The sequence below is a fragment of the Odocoileus virginianus genome, chromosome 14 (genome assembly GCF_023699985.2).
Source record: "Odocoileus virginianus isolate 20LAN1187 ecotype Illinois chromosome 14, Ovbor_1.2, whole genome shotgun sequence".
Taxonomy (NCBI): domain Eukaryota; kingdom Metazoa; phylum Chordata; class Mammalia; order Artiodactyla; family Cervidae; genus Odocoileus; species Odocoileus virginianus.
Window position 1 is genome coordinate 33,935,211 of NC_069687.1, and position 24,096 is coordinate 33,959,306.

Below are 24,096 nucleotides of genomic sequence, written 5' to 3' on the forward strand. Positions count from 1 at the left end.
ACTCCTCTGTCCATGGAATTCTCCAGTCAAGAATATTGGAGTGGGTTGCCATTTCCTTCTCCAGGAGATGGTCCTGACCCAGGAATTGAACCTGGGTTTCCTCATTGCAGGCAGATTCTTTACCAACTGAACTACAAGGGAAGCCTCGCTAGAGTCTTCTTCACACCTTCTCCCACTGGAAGATGTGAAAAAGCATCCTAAGAATAGTGGTAACAGAAGGCTTTTAACCCATGGGCTATCTTTTGTATGAAACTTGCTAAACCATATGAATAAAAATTTTTAATGAAATAATTACATGTGCTAAATGGAAACTTCAGAGAACATGTGGGTAGAATATTGGCATTATTTATTAATCAGTAGGATATGGAGAACCAAACTTCTTGAAATTGGGAAGCTAGATGACCTACTTCTTAGGCATAGAAGATAATGTCTAGCACTCTGCTAAAGGCCAAAACTGCATACTAGACTAATGATATTGACTTTTAGGGACATTTATTTTGAAAGCTATTCAATGCAATGAAACTTATACACACTTTTACTCAACACATTTCACGATTATTTTTAATTTGGATGAAGCATTATGTCCATAAATTGAACCTTTTTATCTGTGTAATTGATGTTTAGTTTCTTAACTGTATCTGTTGCTTTTGTTTCCTCTCTTTTTAATTAATAATATTCTGTACTGTCCTTAGTTACTCAGTTGTGTCCGACTCTTTGTAACTTAGTGGACTGCAGTCCACCAGACTCTTCTGTCCAAGGGGCTTCTCCTGGCAAGAATACTGGGGTGGGTTGCCATACCCTCCTCCAGGGGATCTTCCCAACCCAGAGATCGAACCCAGGTTGCCCTCACTGCAGGCAGATTCTTTACTGTCTGAGCCACTAGCTCAGCTTTATTTTATCTTTTGGTTAAAAATGGAGACATGAAGTATAGGATAGATCAGCCTCTAAGAGACTGCATACCTTCTTTGCTCCCTGTATCTAGCCATAAAGCTGAATGCAGCCTTATGTGAGAAAGAATAAAAAGCTCCAGGGAAAAAATTATACAAGTCCATATGGGTTAATTCAGAAAAATCATAAGCTAAATTCTTCCTATCAGAAAGTGAAGTCTCCAAATAGAATATATTAAATGCTGAAACAATTCATGAAAAAAATCAAGAATTTCTGTGAGGAGCTCTGATCCACCTGATCATCATTTCTCCTGGGCAGCAAGAACAAGGAGACTGTTGTTGAAATGAACAAGGAGATTTTCCTTAGGAACACATCAAGATCACTCTAATTGAACTATTAGAATTTATGAAAGAATATTATTTCTAATGTAAACAACTTAGTGTGAGTCACCACTAATGGACAGCTTAGTGAATGCTAATCTTACACGTTAGTAAGGACCAAAACTACACCATAAGGCAGGTATCATTATTCCCGTTTAGAAATTTAAGAAAAAATTAAAAGTAAAGCTCAGTGAAACTGAGTATATTGCCCAAGATCAAATAATAAGATGGAAAAGTTTGGCTCTGAGCCTAAGTGCTCTCGACACCAAACTGCACACCCTGCTATGTCTACACCAGGGGTCTGAGTATTTCCTGGAGCTCTGGCATTTCCTAGTCTCCTCCATCCCCAGCTGTACATCTGGGCGAAGACAGGGAGATGGGATACCGCCTGATGTTCCCCTTACACCGTCATCTGCATACCACTGATCTTTTGTATGCACTACTATTGAAACATGGATTTTACAGCTAATATTTTTGAAAACCACCGCTGTCTCTTTAGGGCCCTCCTTTACTCAATGTAATCTCTACCCACTCCTCACAAATCTGTCAGTTTAATTACCCAGACATTCAAACCAATCTCCTTGCTATTATCCTTTATAGTCTGCTGATTTTTTTCCAGTGCTCTCTTTCACAGATGGACTAGTCTGAAACACTAGTCCAACCCACTTTTAGTTGGTTAGCTACAATATGGCAAATGCAGTGGTATACATGAAGTACACCCCAAAGAAACATACAATGCGGCCAACATTTTGCCTTGCATACTTAACAATACATTGCATACACATCTGAGAAGGTGGTAGACACAGAATACAATGTTAGGAAATATCCTAATTGCCTTTCCTCTGAGCTTCAACATTTTTTTGAACAACTGCCCCTACCAACATTACCACTGGATTGAAAGTTTTAAAGAATGAAAAGTCTTGTGTTCAAGTCCTGATGTCTCTTTAAAATAATCATTACACAGCAGAGGCACGACTTCAGACTACTGCAAACTACGGTAATCCAAACAGTGTGGTAATGGCACAAAAACAGACATACAACATATAGATAAAGGAAACAGAATAGACAGCCCAGAAATAAACTCATGAACATACGGTCAATTAATCTAAGAGAAAGGAGGCAAGAATATACACTGGGTAAAAGACAGTCTTTTCAAAAAGTGGTGCTGGTACAACTGCACAGCTACATGCAAAAGCATGAAATGTTCAAATGAAACATTAGAACATTCTCTAGCACCATATACAAAAATAAACACAAAATGCATTAGAGACCTAAACTTCTAGAGGAAATCATAGGTACAACACTGTTCGACATAAACCGTAGCAATGTTTTTTTGGATCTGTCTCCCAGAGTAATTGAAATGGAAACAAAAATAACCAAAATAAACTTAAAAGCTTTTGTACAGCAAACCTCCCCCCCCCACCAAAAACACCACACATAAAACAAAGCAAAAAGACAACTTACAGACTGGGTGAAAATATTTGAAAAGAATGCTTCTGACAAAGAATTAATTTCCAAAATATACAAATAGCTGATACAGCTCAATTAAAAAAAAAAAAACAATCAAAAAGTGGGCAGAAAACCTAAACAGACATTTTTCCAAAGAAGGCATAGTGATAACCATGAAAAGGCCAACAAGCACAGAAAAAGATGCTCAATACCACAATTAGAGAAATGCAAATCAAAGCGACAATGAGGTATCATCTTATACCAGTCAGAATGATTATCATTAAAAAGTCTACAAACAGCAAATGTTAGAAAAGGTACAGAGGAAAAATGAAACCTCTTATACTGTTGGTGAGAATATAAATTGGTGCAGCCATTATGGGGAATGGTATGGAGGTTCCTTAAAAAACTAAAGAGTCACCATATGATCCTGCAATTCCACTCCTGGCATATATCCAGAGAAAACCATAATTCAAATAAATACATGCACCCCAATGTTCATAGCAGCGCTATTCACAACAGTCAAGACATGGAAGCAACCTAAATGTCCATCGACAGATAAATGGATAAAGAAGTTGGAATATTACTCAGCAATGAAAAAGAATGAGATAATGCCATTTTCAGTAACATGGATGGATCTAGAGATTATCGAATTAAGTCAGAAGAGAAAGACAAATATGTGATATCACTTATATGTGAAATGTAAAAATGATACAAATGGACTGATTTACAAAACAGAAACAGGTTCACAGACATAAAAAACAAGCTTATGGTTACCAAAGGGGATGGGCGGAGATAAATTAGGAGTTTTGGATTAACATATATACACTATTACACATAAAATGGGTAAACAAAAAGGGTTTACTGTATAGCAGAGGGAACTATAGTCAGTATCACGTAATAACCTACAATGGAAAAGCATCTGAAAGAGAATACACCCATACACACATGTATAACTGAATCACTTTGCTGTATACTTGAAAGTAACACAACATTGTAAATTACCTACACTTCTATTAAAAAAAAGTAGAGGAACCATTTTTTAATTATCTGCCACAGATAACAGGGCTTCCTAGGTGGCTCAGTGGTAAAGAAACTGCCTGCCATAAAAAAAAAAAAAAAAAAAAGAAAAGAAACTGCCTGCCAATGCAGGAGATACAGGTTCGATCCTTGGGTTAGGAAGAACCCCTGGAGGATGAAACAGCAATCCACTCCAGTATTCCTGCCCAGAAAATTCCATGGACAGAGGAGTCTGGGGGCTACAGTCCATGGGGTCACAAAGAGTTGGACATAAATAAGCATGCATGGGTAATAAAGATATCTCCCTTCTGATACATAAATTCCTTAATATGGCCAATAGCAGTGCTTCTCAAACATTAATGTATACATGAATATCCTGGGCATCTTGTTAAAATGCTGATTCTGATTCTGTGTGGGGCAGAGTTTGAGACGACATTTCTAACAAGTGCTCAAATGATGCTGATGCTGCTGGTTCACGGACCACTTTGGGTAGAAAGAGCTATGCAGTACCTGGTCTCTACCTGTCTTTCCAGGCTGATCCTATATTTCCTCTCCCTTCACTTTCTGAGCTCCATTCCCATGGGTGTCCCATGCTTGCACCCATCAGAGAAGACTTTTGCTCATGTTCCTTCCTCTCTCTTAAAATTCTCTATACTCCAGTCTTCATTTAGTTAGGTTCTATTCATGCTTTCAACCACTGCTCAACAGCAATTCTTCAGAAGTCTCTTCTTCGATCTGCCTATTTGATGATGTTTGTTATTTAGTTGCCAAGTCATGTCCGACTCTTTCTGCGATCCCACAGACTGTTGCCCATCAGACTTCTCTGTCCATAGGATTTCCCAGGCAAGAATACTGGAGTGGGTTTGTCATTTCCTTCTCCAGGGGATCTTTCCAACCCAGGGACTGAATCTACATCCCCTGTATTGCAGGAGGTCTCCCGCATTACAATCAGATTCTTAAGCACTGAGCCACCAGGGAAGCTGACTAGGTTCTGTTCCTTTGCTAGTACCAGGCAGCAAGTGATGGTGGCTCAGGCAGTAAAGACTCTGCCTGAAATGTGGGAAAACTGGGTTTGATCCTTGAGCTGGGAAGATCCCCTGGAGAAGGGAATGGCTACCAGTAGTTTTGCCTGGTAAATCCCACGGATAGAGGAGGAGCTTGGTGGGCTAGTCCATAGTGTCACAAGGAGTTAGATATGACTGAGGAAAAACAATACTTGGTACCTACCCTTGATAGCACTTGTTGCAAATACGGTTGTTATTTTGGGTATTGACTGAGTGGTTGATCAATCCATTTCCTTCTCCACTGAATATACAATATAAGAATAGTGTCTTTTTATTTTTTCCTCTCACAACTGTCTTCTTAGCATATAGTTCAATGCCTGATCCCCAGAGTGACAATAAATATCAAGTTGACTGCATGAATGAGTAGAGGTTCAGTGTCTTTTTAACAACTAGCCTGCCTCCTTTCACACCTCTGGGAGGATATCAGTAGTAAATTGTAATCATTTCCCAATTAAGAGTTATTCTCCCCACTTCATATCTCTTGAATAACAAGTCAAGGGGTTCTAATGGCTGAGCCAAGGTGAGAGCCTCACTGACAGCAGCAATTCTTCCACAAGTCCCAAACTTGATGCGTCTCAACTTGATTACTATACTGGAGTGGGTTGCCACTTCCTTCTTCAGGGATCTTCCTGACCCAGGGATCGAACTTGGGTCTCCTATGCTGCAGGCAGACTATTGTCTGAGCCACCAGAGAAGCCCAACTAGCTCAGGAATAGATCACAAATGGATTAGAATTTGCTGGACTGTCTTGTGACAGCATAATTAGAGGGCTGGCTTCCCTATTTCCTGTTTGATAAAGAGAAAACAGTATAGCAAAACTCCACAGTAAGTGCTTCCTAAGTATTTGCTGAATGAGTAAATAAACAGAACTTACAAGAACTAAAACATCATAAACAATGTATAGACAAATGACTTAAAGTAGCATCTTCTTTTCTGTGTACATCAGAACAATACTGACGAAACCTTTCACTCAACAGAAAATGAAAATAACATAGCAGGCTGAGTCCCTGTTCATAGTGGGAAGTGCCTTGTCCAAGGGTTTGTCAAACGCAGGCCCTGCTGGGAGAGGATTAATCTCTCAGCACATCCATGACCTATTCAGTTATCAGTGTGCCGGAATCCATCAGTTGGGAAGCTTTTAATCAGAATACCATGGAGAAGTGTAGATGAATGGCCCAGAGAATTCTGGTTATCACTACATTTTTCTGAGGGTGGCGAAGTGATATTCACCAAGAAAAGGTATCTACAGTTATATTTTAAACATACATATCATATAAAAAGGCTGAATCTGGGTCTGATTCACTTTCTACCTCACCAAAAACATACTGAGTGCCTAGTATATAAAGCAGTATGTAGCTAGGTGTTAGAAAATAAAAACGAAAGGGCATGACAGACCATACCCTGAAGCACCTTACTGAGTGGAATGGGGAAAAAATAACCAACAATAATTAACACAAGAGATCTATGTACAAAGGGCAATAAAAGTAAAGAGGAAAAAGTGTCAGTATCTGACTAAGAGGGTCAGACAAAGCTGTGAAGATAAAACATTCCCGTCTCTGAGGATGAGGTGGGCTTGCCAAATGGACTCTATGTGGCTATGTGTGAGCTTGCATGTGTTTGAGGAGGGGAAGGTGCAAGAGGGAACAGTATGGAAAACACACTTTTCAAGCCTAGAATCATGAAAAAGAGCATAATCTGTTCAAAAACACCAAATAAGTCAATAATGGCATGTCAATTACAAGATAGGAGAATGGTGATAAAAGCAATCAACAGATCAGACAGTAAAGTACAGAAGAAAAGAACAGTAAAGAAACTGTTAACAGACTAATCCAAGGCAACAGCATGAAAGGTGACCGGCAAGGGGACAAAGCTGGAGACAAACACTAACACTCCACAGGCAGACGCTGAGGGAGTGCACTGAAGCTGAGGGACCAAGATGGAGAAAGAAGGATCATCAGCAGGGCTGGGAGAGGTCTTGTGACTGGAGCAGATTCAAGTTCAGGTGGATTCATCCAGACAGACATACTCACTCACCTGAATGACTACATATTGCACTCAGTTGGTTACTGGGCTGGAAACCCAGAATTTCAATACAGACACAATAAAGGCAGTTATCATCTGTATGTTCCTGTAGTCCAGTGTCTTCTGTACTTTCTAAAAACAGAGAAGCATCTGAATGGATTGAATTCATTATTTCCGTAAGACTCATCTGCTGTCGTAGCAAGTGAAAAGAGTTTTTTACAAGACCTCCAGTTCCAGACGGAAGACCTGTGTGTGAATAAATATAAAACATAATCTGAGGAAGATGACATCAATGACACTTCTTTCGAGGTGCATTAAACTATGTGAAATTTTAAAGAAGGGAAATTAGGGAAGAAAATCAGAACACCTTTTATGACTCAAAATCTAACCTTAATTGGGGAGAAAAATAGGATAATTTGCTTTAAATTAGGAAAATAATTAACAGCAGATATATTTATCTTTAACATGAGGTTTTAAATACAAAATAAAAAATTAAAATTATTCAATTAGGTATCATTTCAATTCTTCTCAATATCTGCATAAAGAAAAAGTAAATAATTCTGGGTCTAAAGAGGTCCTTGTTAAGAAAAAAATCAAGATTATAAAGCTTTAAATCTGTGGCTGATAGGCATATATTAATTAGAATACTATAGCTCATAGCAAAGAGAGATCATGTAATGTATATAATTATTTTTCTCTCTCTCCTCTCTCCAAAAAGGGTAAGTGCTAAATTTTTTTTCATATATTATTATGTTTAAAACAGAAACAACTGATCTGGTTTTTGTCTTCTTGAGAGGCTAGGTACTTAGTTCCCCCTGAAAAAAAGTTATGGTTTAATTTTAAATTGACTCAACTATTTTGTTGCCCCAAATTAAGTATATGTGAATTTTTAGTGTCATCCTACTGATAAGAATTTTCTTTTTAATATAAAGAGAACAAAAACCATCCATTACCTCCAGCATCATGGGCAAATACTCTTGCACCTCGATCATCATGTGGAGGTATATTTTTTGTTTGAAAATAAGGAATATCCTTTACCTGAAATAGATATAAGTCATGGTAAGTCCTATTATAAAAAGAAATTCATTTTATGAATATTAGCAAAATTAAATGAAATATAATTTAAATGGAATTACTAGAGCACATGAACCTATAATGAAAAGATACTGAAGGAAGTTGTATTACCAAAACTTGACAAAATAACATAAAACCGTTAAGGTCCTTATCTATCCTTAATTACTTAAATGGATATTAAAATAATTATTTTAGAATTTATCTCCAGTGTTCCTGCCTGGAGAAACCCAGGGATAGAGGAGGCTGGTGGGCTTCCGTCTATGGGGTCGCACAGAGTCAGACATGACTGAAGCGACTTAGCAGCAGCAGCAGCAAAGTGTTTTTGGTCTTCTAGACAAATGTGTATTCTTAATTCTATCTACCATCTAGAGATTTGTGAGTATTTTGTGGGATTACCACAGTATGTGGCTGTCATGTATGAGATAAGCAGAATCAAAGGATTAAATAAAACAAGGGATATACTGTACATTTCAAACTGAAACAATGTTATATATCACTTATATATCAATTAAAAAAAAACAGGAAAAAGTCAAACGTGACTAAAAAGCAAGATTAGGACTTAAAATTTCTATAGAGAAGATACAGATAAAGAAATCAAACAAGATGCTGATTTAGTATGAGAAGAGAAAAAGGATAATGTTTTGGGGACATAGAGGTGCTAAAAAGAGTACAGAAGAGTCAAGAAAGGTAGAATAATTCTTACGGTAAAATTTCTTTAACTAAAACTGCCTAAGAATATCACCTTCCCTAAAATTAGTATTTACTTTAAATTTATAATTTCTAGTAAGCAATTAATAGAATATGAAAAGAACAGTAAACTAATTCAAAAGAAACCAAAATAATTTATGATACCTGGAATATATCATTGATATCTACTGGAAGAGCAAGACCAATATAGTCATCTGAGCTACCATATGTCGCACTGGACACCATGGACCTCACGGAGGAGGATCGCTGCAGCGTATTTTGGTTAATAGGACTTAATAAATCTTCTTTATCTAGCGAAGCATAACTTAAAGCTTTCATGAACCTAGAATATCATTAAAAAAACTGCATTAGTTTCTTGATTTGTTATAACAATCAGATAAATAACTGTAGTCTATTTTCTTTCATATCTTCAAAAAGGAGAGAAAGCGTATCAAGTACTAAACAGTGCCATCTTATGTACTGAGAACATATGAACACTTGAAAATATTTATCTCCTATAAATTGATATATAAAAGTTCATTAGTAATGTTGACTGTTGACCAAAAACAACTGTTATGGTCTCTCAGGTAAAAGTGAAAAGGTGAGCAATTAAGGTAATTTTCAACATCTAGAAGTAAAAATAAAAACAAAACTGACCTCAGAAAATAGAGGTATATTATCCAAATATTAACTTCACAGTCACTTGAGACTGCCAGATTTGCTATCATACAAGTAAGGGCACATCTACTAATTCTATTTAATACTACTTTTATTAAAATAAGCTTAATCACTTATTCTTTTGTAATTACTTTATCAACGTAAGATTTTCTAACATAGCAGACAGAAACAAAACAGTAAAAATGGTATCATATATAAATACCACAAAAGATAGTTTATATGAAGCACTGATGTTTCCTCCATACATTCCTTACCAGTGATGCCATGCCATGGACTACTAATATTTCCACAAGATATACGTTCCTTATACAGATTTTCATTCATGCAACAGACATACTAAAATATTTTATTATATGCCTGCTTTGTATATACAAGGCAGTACTCAAGGTTCTACAGTATATGTATACTGCTATTTGAAAATTCAAATCATTTAAAATGTAAAAATGTAGCCTGATAACAAAGATTTTGAAAAGCATACAAAATAAATGTTTTATAAATAGCTACTAAAAGTAACATCGGAAAAACCACTCCTAATTCCCAACTAAAAATCACTCAGAATTTAAATTAACAAATTTTATAAACTAGGGCCGCAGTTTTTAATTTGTACTTTCATATCTTTCTAATTCCAGAGAACTCTTCAAAGACTACTGGACTGAAGGGGAAGAAATTACTGTTATACTTGCCTCCATAATACGTATTTCAATCACAGTAGCTCCATTTTTACATATTCTTCACATTGGATTTCCACAGAAAAGTTTTTTGAAGAAAGGGTTTCTCTACTTAAAAAGTTAATACTTAAAAAAATGCTTAAAATCACTGATCTACTCCAACTGCCTCCAAGCAATCGAGGCCTACATATTTCAGAATTCATGAATTTTACTATATAGATTTACAACAGTAAACAATTGAGAGGTTTGTCTGCCTTTGTTCTGGATTGATGAGGCTTGCAAAGCTTTTGAATTCCAAGGAGATGAGATACTACAGCATAATTATGGAACTTTTTCCAAGTTCCTTCACTTAGTGCCGGGATTAGATCTCAAGGTTAAGGATTCCTACTTCAGTGTTTTTTTCTGCTATGCCTCAAAGAAACACCTCAGAAAGATACAGTTTTTAAGACTGCTGGATTCATGCTAACCATTATACCACAGTATGAGAATGACTACTCTTCTAATTTTATAGGAAAAAATCTTTTCAGCCTTGATCCAAACTATTAGAGTAAATGTATAGCTATCTTCCATCATATTCATTTTCTCTGAATTAACCAAAAGAAAGAAGTGGGAAATGGAAGACTAATATTGACAATTTTTTCCTCCATGGACCCTGTTTAAATATTAAATACTAAACACAGTTTGAAGAACAAGTAGAAGATTTGATGAACCTAAGATTTCTGTTCAGCATTCATTCCTTCGTACAGCTGTTCTTGTTTCTCTTGACTGCTTTTTCTTGTTTTCATTTTTTCCCTCTCCCAAGAAATGAAAAATATATAGCAATCCTTTATAATGCCAATAACCTGGAACTTTAGTCCGGGAGTAAAACTTCCATATACCCTTCTCTCATTTTAACAGAGAGTACAGGAAATAAGATCCTAAGAACCCAGACTGATTAGGAAATAGTGATTTGGAGTTGTTGCCATTTCTCATTTATTCTAATGAATAGTTAAGCAATGAAACTTTTTACCTGTGCTGTAATCAGTTTAGATAGAAATACCTGCTTCAACAAGATAGAATGATTCTAACTGGGTAGAATAACCTTAACTGGGTGGTCCAGAGTTAACAGCGCTTTGTTTATTGTACTGAGCTGTAAGATGGTGGCGTCCTTACTACTTATTTTGGGTGCTACATTACTGCCCCTGGCTGAATGGTACTAGCTGCTATAGTCTGAGTTTTCAAGTACTTTGCTTTAGTATAAAAGTTTCCTCCTTTGCTACCAACTTCAACAGCTGTTCTTTCTTGTCACAGGGTCTTTACCAGTAAAAGGTTTTAATTATTGTTCTATAGGCCTGAAAACCTGATATCCAAACTTGTTAGAATAAACACTGATAAATTTTGAATGTGGGTCAGAGGTACCTCCTTTGAATAAAATTTGTGAATGTCACTGCACAGCTTTATACTACTGAGTTGTTGAGAGGGATGAGGTTGTCAGATAAGACAGTATTGCATAATTTATGAAATCCTACCAAAGGGAACATAATTTACTATCTGCTGCAAGGAGTCTCTTCTAATAAATGTGTTAACATTACTGAAAGAAAATTCCTTTATAACTTAACAACTTGATTACATAAGAGCCAAATGGACTACATTAAAGAAATAGCTATCAATAATAATAGTGATGATGATGATGATAGCTAACTTTTATCGAGTGCTTAATTTGTACTAGGAACTAGGCTCATTACTTGGCAAATACATCCACTTAATAAATGTAAATGAATAATCAAAAACTACAGAAGATTTTTAGAACTACTTGACTCAACAAAAAATTAGGTTTTAGAAATTTTTGCAAAAATCAGATTTAGCAATGAAAATCTTTCATAGATAAAATTTACTACTTTGACCAATTTGATATAATCTTTAGATACAGCAGAAATCTCCCAAATGTTATTGAGCACAAGCATACTGCAATGCTGAATTCTGAGGACCAAATAATTCATTTAATGTTCATTTGGTTCCTACTTAGTTATCACAGCTACTTAAACTGAGGGTTTCCCTTGTGGCTCAGTGGTAAAGAACCTGCTTGCAAATGAAGGAGACGCAGGTTTGATCCCACGGTCCGGAAGATCCCCTAGAGAAGGAAATGGCAACCCACTCTGGTATTCTTGCCTGGGAAATCCCAAGCAGAGAGGAAACTGGTGGACTACCAGTCCATGGAGTCGCAAAAGAGTCAGACACGACTTAGCGACTAAACAACTTAAGCTGGAAAGACTTGTACTGAAATTTTGTTATCTTCAAAAAAAAAAAAGAAAAGGTCAACTTTTGGAGCCTTAAATTGACCTACCTGAAAAAGTTGTTTGTTATTGTAGGTCTTAAGCTCCTGATTCCCCCGACATGCTTCTTTTTAAAATCGATCCTTGCAGAAGCGAGAAATAAATAAAAAAAGCTTGTGACTTGTGTGTCCTTGCAAAGCATGTATGTTTATTTCCAGGGCCTAAAGGAGCTTCTTTTCCCCCCTCGCAGCTGCAAGAATCCATTTCAAATCACATCCGGGTAACAAGGAGCTTATAGCCTACTACAGTAAACAGTAGGTCAGTTCTGAGGCTTATGTAGATGTAAAACTTAGCTAAGGCTTTACATTTCAGTCTGTTAAAATTCAACCATGTTCATTTTAAAATGTTTATTTGCTCACCTGCTTGGTGTTAACCTGGACTCAAAGCTGTTGGCCTTCATGGTGATGGTATCAGTAAACAGCACATCCTTTGCTGGGGATGCCAAAGCTTCAGAATGAGATAAGGATGGATGCATTCTTTGCTGCTGTAATCTTTTCAGGGTAGCGTAGCCAAAGGCATCTCTAGAACTTGTATAACTAAAGTTATAGTCTGCTAGACTTTTAATTGTAGCAATAGAGGGTGCTTTAAGGGACTGTGCTCTTCTAGGAAGTGTATGAGAAGAACCTGGAGGCACCAGGGACACTGAGTTTGATTTAGAGAGAGAGAGATGGTTAGACTGTGGCGTCAAATAGTGGCTCGTCTTAACAGTTTTAGTACTTACCACAGTACTCATACTTCCACAGTCTGTGTCCACAGTCGTAGCATCTACACCTACTGTCTCTCGTGAAGGACTTGAACTCATTGAACTTATGCCACTTGTTGTAGTATCTGTATTAAAACTCTGGCTACGTATCTTCATATGTGAGCTCGATGAACTTTCTACAACTAATTTTTCTCGGCTTGTGTTTTCTCTGTGATTCTCTGTACCAAGACTCTTGGTGAATTTTAAGTCATTCTCTCCAATACTTGGAGTACTACCAGTGTCTTCAATGTGCTTATTCCCAACAAATGAAGTTTCTAATTGTAATGTTTTCTGTACTGTGGATATGGGTGTGAAATCATCACTATGATTAAAGTCAACACTGGGCTCTGTAAGTGTTCTAATCCGTCTGTTGCTTGTCTTATTTTCAGATGACAGTTTTCCTCCTTTTGGATCACTGCTGCTACGATGTTTTTTATTAGGCAGAGTAAGAGAATTTAAGATACGATTCTTCACAAGTTTACTAGAAGCAAAGAAAGGGAATGGATTTTTATCCTTTATAGGTCCAGGTCGGTCATAAAATGCTGGCTCTGCATCTTCATTGATGTCAAGGAAAAATGTACTAGTAGAGCTGCTGCCAAAGCGGTCATCCTCCATGATGAACATACCTATGATAAAAGGATTGATAATAAAAGGACATTAAAAAGGACAAATAATTATGGCAACTTTAAGTGACATAGCTGAGGAAATTTTTGTCTAATAGTCACCTGGAAAAAATATTTTCAAAAATAAGAGTTAAGACCGCTGAGCCAAATATTTTATTTGAATAAAATATAAAATTATGTCATTATGAAATCTTTTGTTATTTCAAAAAAAAAAAAAACAAAAAAAACTATAGGACTCATTATGTCATAGCTTATCTAAAGTTTCTTTTGTATCCCAGTAAGTTTCCAAAACCTCCAAATATTCAGGATAAAATTAAAGGCAGAGACGAGACTTGACTATGGATGTTTATTCAGTTGGTACAGGTTCCTGGTGGTTTATACTTCCAATCACAATAGGCAAAAGAAATCAATCTTATAAGAAATGAATGTCCAATCTTGAACAACATACACTCAGAACTGAGTCACAACATTTTAAGTTCATGTTTAAACAAATTACATTTATTTCTCATTTTGTCTTAGGTACTAAGAAACTCATCTAAATTCAATGCCTACCTAAAAGATTCAATCCAGGTGACTAATGACATCTACGGGATTGTATTTTATCTTTCTGTTGAATACCTAGAAATGATTTCAAATATATTCCGAACAAAGGCAAAACAAAATCTTAAACTTGCACACTGTACTGTTTTTCCATATTATGTCAATTTTAAGATGCACATGTTTCACACTCTAAAATCAGGATGTATCTTGCAATAGGCATCTTTTTTTCTTACACAGTGGTATGCATATTATAATTTAGGATGTCTTAGATCTCGTGAAATATGCTTGATAAATATTGCCCTATCCTCTTAAAAAAAAACTGTGTCTTAAATTTTTGCTCCTAGCACCATTTAACACAATGGTGTTTAATGCAATCCATTTTTCATTTAGCTGATTTTTTAAAACTTCATTTATTTTTGATACTTCCTTTTAGCAGTTTCACTATATAATTTTAAAATTTAGCTTTTCTTCTATAAATGAGTACATGAATATAATACCTCGTAACAAATATATTCTAGCTCAACAACCCTATATATGAAAAATGAACTAAAGAATTAGGTAAAAGATGACAGTAGGTGAATAAACATTTACTTATTAGAAATTGCAAAAAAAAAAAGTGGGGGAATGGTTCTTCTGGCACATGATTTATTATTTAACTCTGTAAGTAGGAATTTCCAACAGCTATTTAGAAAGCAAAGCGAAACAACAAAGTAGGTTGATGGCTATACTCCCTGTTGTGAAAAGATACACATTCTCCAAGAGGCTATTACTGCGAAATTATCTCAGAAAGAAGTAAATTAAGAATGTAAAATTCACTTAAATTTTTATATCGGCAGTGTTAGTTTTGGCTAACTTCATATGATGCTGTCATAACACTCACTTGATGGTGCAGATTCACTTTCACTATTATGTCTAGAGCTTGTTGACTCCGAGTTCAAACTTAGGGTGCTTGGGACAGATGAGAGCTCATTACAGAGTTGTTCTACATCATCGGGAACCACTGGCCACAGATGTTTACGACTGTGCCTTACAGCATCCCAATTGTGACATTTTAGAATATCACAGCCTTGCTTGGTTTTGGCTATGAGCCCAAGAACATATACACAGGTCCTGTAAGTAAAAAGTGAAGTAATGACAGTTTAATTTCAAACTGAGATTTCTTAAAGCAGCCATAAAATAGTAGTTTGCTATATGTACATTTGCATTTTATTTAATAAGCTATTAAAAATAACATGAAAATCTTCCTAATAAAACTATTAATTACAAGGAAATAATTTCAAAGAATTATAATCAAATAAAAAATATACGTATACATATACATTAGCTTTTCTGAAATAAATTCAGAATATTTAGGCTAATGGATACTGGACTATTTGGACACACGCTAAACTCTCACTGTTTACTTGCAAGGTAAATGTCAATACTATAATACTAAAAAATAAAGTAATATTAAACAAGGAACTCCATAAGATGTTTAATTTAATTCATCGAAAAACTATAATCATAAACTATTTTTCTCACATCCACATGTGAACAACAGTATATCCAATAGAGATTTCTGAGTTAAATCACACACCCTCTGACTGAAAGAACTTCACACTGTTTTGCAAGTTTCAGTATATCTGGAATCACATTTTCTTCTTGTAGCAAATTGAGACCCCAATTAGATGAGCCAATATTTCCCTGAAAGAAAGGAAATCACATGACAAATATATTTACGAGAGTAACTCTTAAGAGATTTGAAAAGCTACCTATAACACAAAAAAATCTAACCACATCTGTAAGAAAGAACTGTGCGAAAAAACCTCACATAAAGTTCCATTTGTCTTATCAAGGGGCTTCCCTGGTGGCTCAGATGGTAAAGCGTCTGCCTGCAATGAGGGAGACCCAGGTTCGATCCCTGGGTCAGGAAGATTCCCTGCAGAAGGAAATGGCAACCCACTCCAGTACCCTTGCCTGGAAAATTCCATGGACAGAGGAGCCTGGTAGGCTATAGTCCATGGGGTTGCAGAGTCAGACGTGACTGAGCAGCTTCACTTTACTTTTGTCTTGGGGTTGCAGAGTCAGACACGACTGAGCAACTTCACTTTACTTTTATCAAGAAAAACAATAGTTTAATTATTTACTTTTTAATATTTAAGTGGGCAGAAACAATCTTGGCTTTAGAATACTAATCTAAGAACTAATTCCAAACAAAATAATTTTTATTTAATATCAATGGGAAAATGAGAAAAAAATCTAAAAATTTAGAAGATTTCATAGAAGTGTTTATTACAAACCAAGGCCCAAAGAGATGCTTTCAGTTTTTTAATTTCTTCCCATTTATCCAAATCTGGTGTACGAACATTGTGACAGAGTTCCGTAATAATATTCTGGAGAAGGGAAAAAAAATGCCATATGATTAACAATACATTTTTAACATATTTTCTTATTGTATATTAAAATCTATTTAAGGTTTATATTTAGTAATTTCTATATATTTAAAATCCTAAAATAATTTTATGCAAAATTTCTTAAGAAGCAGCATTAGGACATGGGCTCTGTTGGAACTTATCAGGCAAGTGGCTTTCAGCATGTCACTCTATCTCCCCATGCTTTGACTTCCTGAACTCTAAAACAGGGATAATAATAGCCTCTATTTCATAAAGTTTAATGATTTAATGAATTATTACATATAAAGTTTAACAAAGTACTTGGGACTTAGTATTATAAAATGTTAGCCATTAATTATCATTATTTCTTTTAGAAAGAAAATAATAAATTAACAACTAGATCTTCTCATACTATGGAGGTAATGACATTGACAAAATCATTTAAATTTTCAGCAAATTAAAAAAAATTAATATAAAGATACACACCTCAATAATCTTCATGGAAAATATAAAAATACATGAAATTATGGAGTATATTTACATAAAACTTTTGCTCTTGAGATGAATACTGATATGAAAAGGAACTGAACATCTAGGTTACTACTGTTAAGAAACACACACAAATACTTCTGTAACTATTCCTAAAATAAGAAAATGGTTATACTTATTGAAAAGACCTAGTAGCAGGACGTATTCCCAGCCAAAATTTGATGTGCATGCTATACTCAAAGAACAGCTGGTTGCCTAAGCCTCCAATATTTCATGAAGTATATGAGAGTAGTTAGATACTAACAAATAGCAGCTGATACTTTGTTTGTTACTCACCAAAGGTAACTGAGTATGTTTCAGGTTCAGTTTAATTTTCCAATGAGAGGAATGAAGAAATTCAATTTTTCAGCATTTTTTTTTTTTACTAAGAAGATGAACTTTCCCAACAAACTAGAAAGGAAAAGAACTCGGACCTTGACTGGGTTACTTATTCTACATAACAAATTACATATGCAAAAGATTGTAAGTCAGGGAAACGTATGCAAGCCTGTTTATGTGTGTAAGGACTACAAGCACAGAATGCCAAAGTCAGTTACAAGATGGAGCTTTAAAAGCAATTATACCACTGACTTTAAGGCTGTTGAGAAGTTTTTGTAAAGATTAACACTTTAGTAACATTAACTTTTTTCTATTACCGTAGCTATTTAAAATAAGCAAATTATGTTTTTACCTGTACTTCCAATAAATGACAGCCTGTTTTGTGGTGTACCAGTTGTCCATAAAGATGTACAGGTAGGTAGACATGAGGACGCTGTAATCTGGTATGATAAAAATGACTGATAAACTTACTGGCTCATTGTAAACATACTAATTACAGAATGACTTAAAATATGAGATAAACAATTAGACAATCACTCAGCATGAATAAAAACATGGAGGTGGAAAGGCATTAGATTTCTTCTAGAAAAATAATAGTTTAGCTGGTTTCAGAGTAATGGAAAGAAACCTAAGACCAGAAAGACAGACGAGGGCTAGAACATGAAGGGATCTAAATGCTCTACAAGTCAGGGAATGCAAGTTATGAATGCCACTGAAATTTTGAACATTCAGTGCTGTGCTTTAAAGAGACTTTTCCTATGTCAGTGTAAGAATATCCAAGTACTCAGAAAACTTTAAAAAACAATGATTTATAACAACATGATTTTAAATTTTATGTTTGAGGACTAGCAATAAATTATTCCATTAACTGGACTATACCTTTGGTTACTCCGACGAACATAGTTGTCACCATCAATTGGCTTCCGGTAAGTGGTAAGTGCTTCATTAAGCTGTTCTTCAATCAAGTCAACATATTTTGAATTATATTCCTGGAAAATAATATTGTTTAAATTATATATATTACCATAACAACATTTACTAAATCTCTAATATGTTAGTTACCTAGCAAATCTTGGAAGCACAAATAAAAGAAAAATGAACATCTTTTTCTTTGTTCAGGAAATTTGAGAAATTTTTGAAGAGCATAGATATAACAAGCTATTATGAATGCAAAAATGTTCTACCATATCCATAAACTTTCTGTTTATACTCTTTTACCATTTTCAATTAATATTTTGGGGTCCATAAAATTAAGTTAAAATTTTTGTTTTTCATCTTATTTGAATTCCTTTCCTCACTAAAAACAAACAAACAAAAAGTTTCTTGATATTAAATCCTGAAGATTTAAAAGGAAATTAACTGAGTTCTATCATTTTAGCACCTTTTGGTGAAAAATAGTATCTCTTTCTTCAATGATTTAAATCATGTCAAATGTAAAAAATATTTCTAATTAAAACCTGGAAAACTTCTAGTCAAATAATTTAAACTGAGACAGGCAATCACACTACCATCTTCATTGCAAAAGATCTCCACTTTAAACTGTTCAGAAGAAATTGGTAGAACCTCTGAAAAGCAATTTGCCAGTACTTATCCAAACTTTAAATTAATATACTTTTGGACTCAACAATTATACTTTAGAAATTCACTCAACAAATACATTTGCACAAGTATGCAAAAAATGCAAGAATATAACGCAAATGCTGTTTACAAAACTAAAAAGCTAGAAGCAATGTAAGTGCCCAAAATACAAGTGTGATAATAAGAATTAGGGTACAGTCATATAATTTACTATGTAGCCACTGAAGAGAATTAGATAGTTCTAAATGCACAGCTCTGGAAAGATATCTCACATATACTGCTAAAGAAAAAAATTAAATACAGTCCTATTTACAGTTGTGAATGAATTCATCTGTATTTTTAATTGAAGAATAAATACTTATAGATGTATAAAACATCTTTAAATGTATACAAAATGTTAACAAACATTACCTTCATAAAAGACAGTAAGGGGGCAGGGAGATATTTTTCATTTTAAACCATTTTATACTACTTCAGTTTGATGAGTTACCTTAACTCCCTACTTAGAGACTCTAAAAACTTACTTTTCCTGCTTTTCTTTTAGATTTTTTACTGTGCAAAAGTAATGTAATAGTCTAATTATATTATCAGCAAACCAAATTATTACTACTGCTATAACACTACCATAACTTCCTCTAGACATGAAAATCTCAGTACAAAAATACAAATTAAGGCAAGTATTTTGAGCTTTATGCAGGAATAGTTACATTCATGTGGTACTGTCTGGCTAGTCTTTTTTTGACCAGTGGTAACCATATGGAACACACAAGCAAAGGCCAGGGGTATGGTTTGTAACAGTGAAATGCAGTGAGTTTCTGGTGTGGATCATCTTGAGGATTCTGCTTCAAGGAGGCAGAGACGGACAAGACCCCAAATGAGGGTATACCTCTAGATACTAGGAGGTACTGTAAGTAAGCAACCAGAGGAGCCACTTCTCTGGTCAAAGGAACTACAGATGAGAGATCTCCAGAGTGAAGTCTGAGGAATTTATGAACAAGAGTCCTGAGTAAAAAGAAAAATCAACATTTGAAATCTGCCCTCCCCAAAACTAACAGCCCCAGGTAACAACTGCATCAGCTGGGTAAGACTGTCCATGAATTCTCATCCCTTCCTCCATCTCTCCCTCCTGCTCTAAAGCTGGAGAGGCCCTAAATCTGCAGCTGGTAAATGGAGAGGAGATAAACAATAAAAAGTGATGAAATGAACCATACCCCCTCTTTTATTGCAGGTTTCTAAGTCTGTACGAAGCCTGGGCTAGGAGAGAAAGTTTTAAATCAAATGAGTGGATTGTCAGTATGATTCTGGTCTGAATATTTTATTACCTAGAAAAAGAGTGTCAACTTTATCATGGCATGGTGCAAACTACTGGGAGAAAATCAAACATAGAGGAAAAAGCATCAAGGCTCTGGAATCAAAAAGCGCCACTGGCTCTGTTATTTTCAAGCTTTGTGACCTAGGATAAATTAGGTTACTCATCTTAGCCTCTACATTTTCCTTCACAAAACAAAAATAATAGAAAACATTTCACAGAGTTGCTGTGAGGATTAAATGAGGTAATACTTGAAAAGCTCTAAGTTTAATGGTAGGCAATCACTATTCACTAATTAATTTCCCATTTGCTAATTCATTTGTGAGATAAATTGTCTTTGTTTTTACACCTCCCATTTACTGGCTAAACTCACTATAACTGCAAGTTAGCACCTGTTTGCAACTTTCTACTGAAATTGCTCTGGCAAAATTCACCAATGACCTGTCACATTCAACAGTGTTTTTTCTAGTGTTTACCTTATCTGACCTCTCTCAAGAATATATACCACTGGTCTCTCCTTCCTGAAGCATCCTTTAGTGAAATCATTCTGATAATTTTTCCTCAGTATCTCCATCCTTTTGTTCCCCTCATTAAAGCAGAGTGTTCTCTAGGGAGCAATTACCAGTTTTATTTTTTTTGTTCTTTACATTTCCCTTGGTGATCTCACTCAATTCAAATTTCAACTACTACTATTCACTGACAACTCCAAACTGCCATCTTCAGCTCCAGATCCACATTTCCAAGTATTTTCTGGATATCATCACTGGCCATCCCATAGGCAATAGCAGTTCAACTTACTCAAAATTTAGTATCCTCAATCTTGCAAATCACAATCTCTTAATGATGAGCCATTACTTACTCAGGCATTCAAATCAGAAATCATAAGAGTCAAGTAGTCCTCATTTATTATATCCAATCAGTTTATGAATTCTCACATCTTATTTTAAAAATGCCCAGAAAATGTATCTTTATCAAACCTCACCACCACTGAAGTTCATGCTCTTACCAATTTTGCTTCTAAACTAGTCTCGGTATTCCTAGATATTTTCACTTTTTTTTAAAAGTGAGGATAATCTTCTGCTTAGGGAATGAAACTATTATGTCTTTATTTCAGTTTTCCAATTCATCAATTATTGAAAGACTCCATGCCTGAAGTTGTATGCTTTACAGTTACAATACTTCTTTTCCATCCAGTTTTATTGAGAGATAATTGATATCCAGCAGTGTGTACATCCAGCATAATGATTTGACTTACACACATCTGAAATGACTATCACAATAAGTTTAGTGAACATACATCATTTTATATAGATACGAAACTAAAGAAATAAAATATTTTCCCTTGTGATAAGAATTCTCAGGATTTACTCAACAACTTTCATATAAAACATTCAACAAAGCTAATTATATTTATCATGTTGTATATTATATCCCTAGTACTTATTATAAGTGTATAAATGGAAGTTTGTCTCTTTTGACCGCCTTCATCCAATTTCCTCTAACCCCACATCCCACCTCTGGTAGCTATAACTATAGTTTCATTATTTTTTTTTAAATGAGACTATCTTATGAAATATGGTTCAACACAGACAATATAAACAATGATCTGAATTCAATAAAAGAAAATCTGGGAATCATTTATGTTAGGACTGATTATTCTATGAGCTTCTAAGATGCTTTGATGATTTATAATGCTTCAAGTTAACTGAAGCTGCAATGATGACCAGCTAAAGAAAAGCTAAAGAGATAACCAATTCCTTCAAACTAGTCCCTTCTTCCTAGATTTCCCTATTATGTACAACAGCAAGAAGTTTGCTCTCAGATTTATGAAAAGTCTACCCTAAAATGAAGTTTAATAATTAGATTATTATATCTGCTTGGTAGAACTGTTTTATAATCTTCAGTTAGGAAAACTGTTTCAGTTCAAAAGGGCTGTAAAAGGAACCCAAAATAAAAGAAATGACGATGGTAAGTAGGGTTGACAAATGATGCCAGTAGATTAAAGCTGAAAGCGAAATTTCAACAGAAAACATACAAAATCAACAGTTCATACTATAAAATAACTGTAGCTTAAAAAATGGATAAGTATGAATATAAATAAGTAACAGAATTTTAAGACCTGACTTCATATGAATATTTAAATATTTAACTTTAATTTCAAAATCCTCAAATCTATTTTCCAAAATAAAAACATACAAACTGAAACTTATTCAACAGAAAATTACCTTGTGCCACTTTTCCAACTGTTTTGTTACATAACCCCTTTCATTCAAATAGGAAAACCCTTTTGGAATGGAGAGAAATCTGTAAAGTGCAACAGGCAACAGTTTAACATTGGGTCTCACAAAAAATTGTTTAAGAAGCTCAAGTATCTCAAACCAAATACACTTAAGCCCAAAGACTTTAAGAACAGTGCCTTAAAGAAGTCAATTATCTTATAATTTCAAATACAAATAGTTTTATAATCTTTTCAAAAAACATGAATCCAACCACAGTAAAGAAAATGTTATGAAAAGAATGAGGACACATAGAAATGAAAAAGAAACACTACGGAAAACAATGAAAAGCCAGAGTTTCAGTACTAAAGAATGCCCAATATTCTAAAACAGGCCTCTTTCAGAAGTTAAAAGCTAAACTCTTTAGAGTGCTTCCTTTACAGATTTGAATCCAGCTTTAATACACACTGCCAGAGAGCACACAAAAGAAAACATAATTACAAGAAAAATTTTCTTAAAATTTACCTCAGAAGGAGAAGCAAACCCTTGTCCCCAAGGTGAGATAAAGCTGGCTTCATCTGAATAAGTGCATGAAGATTGGCCTAAAATAAATAATTATTAGGCAAATTAATAACTGCATGAAGACAGTAAATTCTCTATTTCCAAAACCACTATATTACATATATTATAATTTCCCACAGTTTTCTATCAAACTTGAATATTTTCATAAAAACTCATGTCTAAGTATTTTATCATAAGATGAAACTTCACCTTGTCTTCACATGCTTCATCAAGAATATCAAGGGCCTCAGAAGAAATAGTTTTGTTTTTATCATGCAGCTGGGTCACAAGTAATTCAATTCCCCAATTATTGAAGAATTCAACATTAGCTCTCAATAATACTCTTAAATGTTTTGTTGCATACAGTCTGCAGGCCTAAAAAGATAAATGAGAACATTAAAAAAAAAAAAAAACAAAAACCAACCACCACCATTCAAACTTCACTATAGACAGTCCATCTGACTTTGTTTTAGAATAGTTTTACACTTGAAAAGGGCAGAAAGACTGGAATTGACAGTTCTAGCCCTTGATACAAACATGTTTTTTAGTCCCAGTATAATAAAATACTGTATCTATCTAACTGCTTCAAAGCATTTCTCTTTATATAAAAATATGGGTACTGTAGTCGAGTTCTCTGGACAAACTAAAATTTAAAAGTAAACTCAAATTCCATCCGATAGTCTTAAAATGTATAATTTTATTAGGCTAAAGTTTATAAAATACTGAACTAACTAGTTATGAATTTATAGTTCTACTGCCTATGTTATACTCACATCAGTGGCTGCTGTTAAGATTTTGGAAAGGATGACCCTGGCCAAACCATCTCTGCTATAGTCCAAGCTTGAAACAGTCAGTTTTAGCAAGTGATCTTGGTTTTTCAAGGAGCAAAGGTTAAGTAAACTAAAAAAATGATGAAAATAATAAAGGTTACTAGAAATTACTGTACTGATTCATTAATTCAACAAATATTTTAAACTTCCTAATAAGCATTTCTAAAAGAAAGCAGTTAAGAAATATCCCATTTTTAAAAAAGCATCAGAGCATCAAGA

General features: G+C 34.7%; 1 protein-coding gene across 3 annotated transcripts in view; it reads right to left on the bottom strand.

The window, feature by feature from the left end:
- RICTOR (RPTOR independent companion of MTOR complex 2) overlaps positions 1-24,096 on the bottom strand; it is a 123,722-nt gene that overhangs the window by 8,145 nt on the left and 91,481 nt on the right. For 2 of the 3 annotated variants that reach the window (XM_020869378.2, XM_020869382.2), the window contains exons 22-35: positions 23,821-23,947; positions 23,258-23,422; positions 23,012-23,088; positions 22,496-22,574; positions 18,263-18,372; positions 17,736-17,823; positions 16,424-16,516; positions 15,721-15,827; positions 15,025-15,254; positions 12,599-13,607; positions 12,251-12,322; positions 8,747-8,924; positions 7,774-7,858; positions 6,833-7,066 (exon numbers count right to left, since the gene is read on the bottom strand). In XM_020869378.2, the coding sequence (XP_020725037.1) occupies positions 6,833-7,066; positions 7,774-7,858; positions 8,747-8,924; positions 12,251-12,322; positions 12,599-13,607; positions 15,025-15,254; positions 15,721-15,827; positions 16,424-16,516; positions 17,736-17,823; positions 18,263-18,372; positions 22,496-22,574; positions 23,012-23,088; positions 23,258-23,422; positions 23,821-23,947 (2,654 nt within the window). The remainder of the gene's footprint in view (positions 1-6,832; positions 7,067-7,773; positions 7,859-8,746; positions 8,925-12,250; positions 12,323-12,598; positions 13,608-15,024; positions 15,255-15,720; positions 15,828-16,423; positions 16,517-17,735; positions 17,824-18,262; positions 18,373-22,495; positions 22,575-23,011; positions 23,089-23,257; positions 23,423-23,820; positions 23,948-24,096) is intronic. The other variant, XM_020869379.2, reaches the window with a different exon arrangement.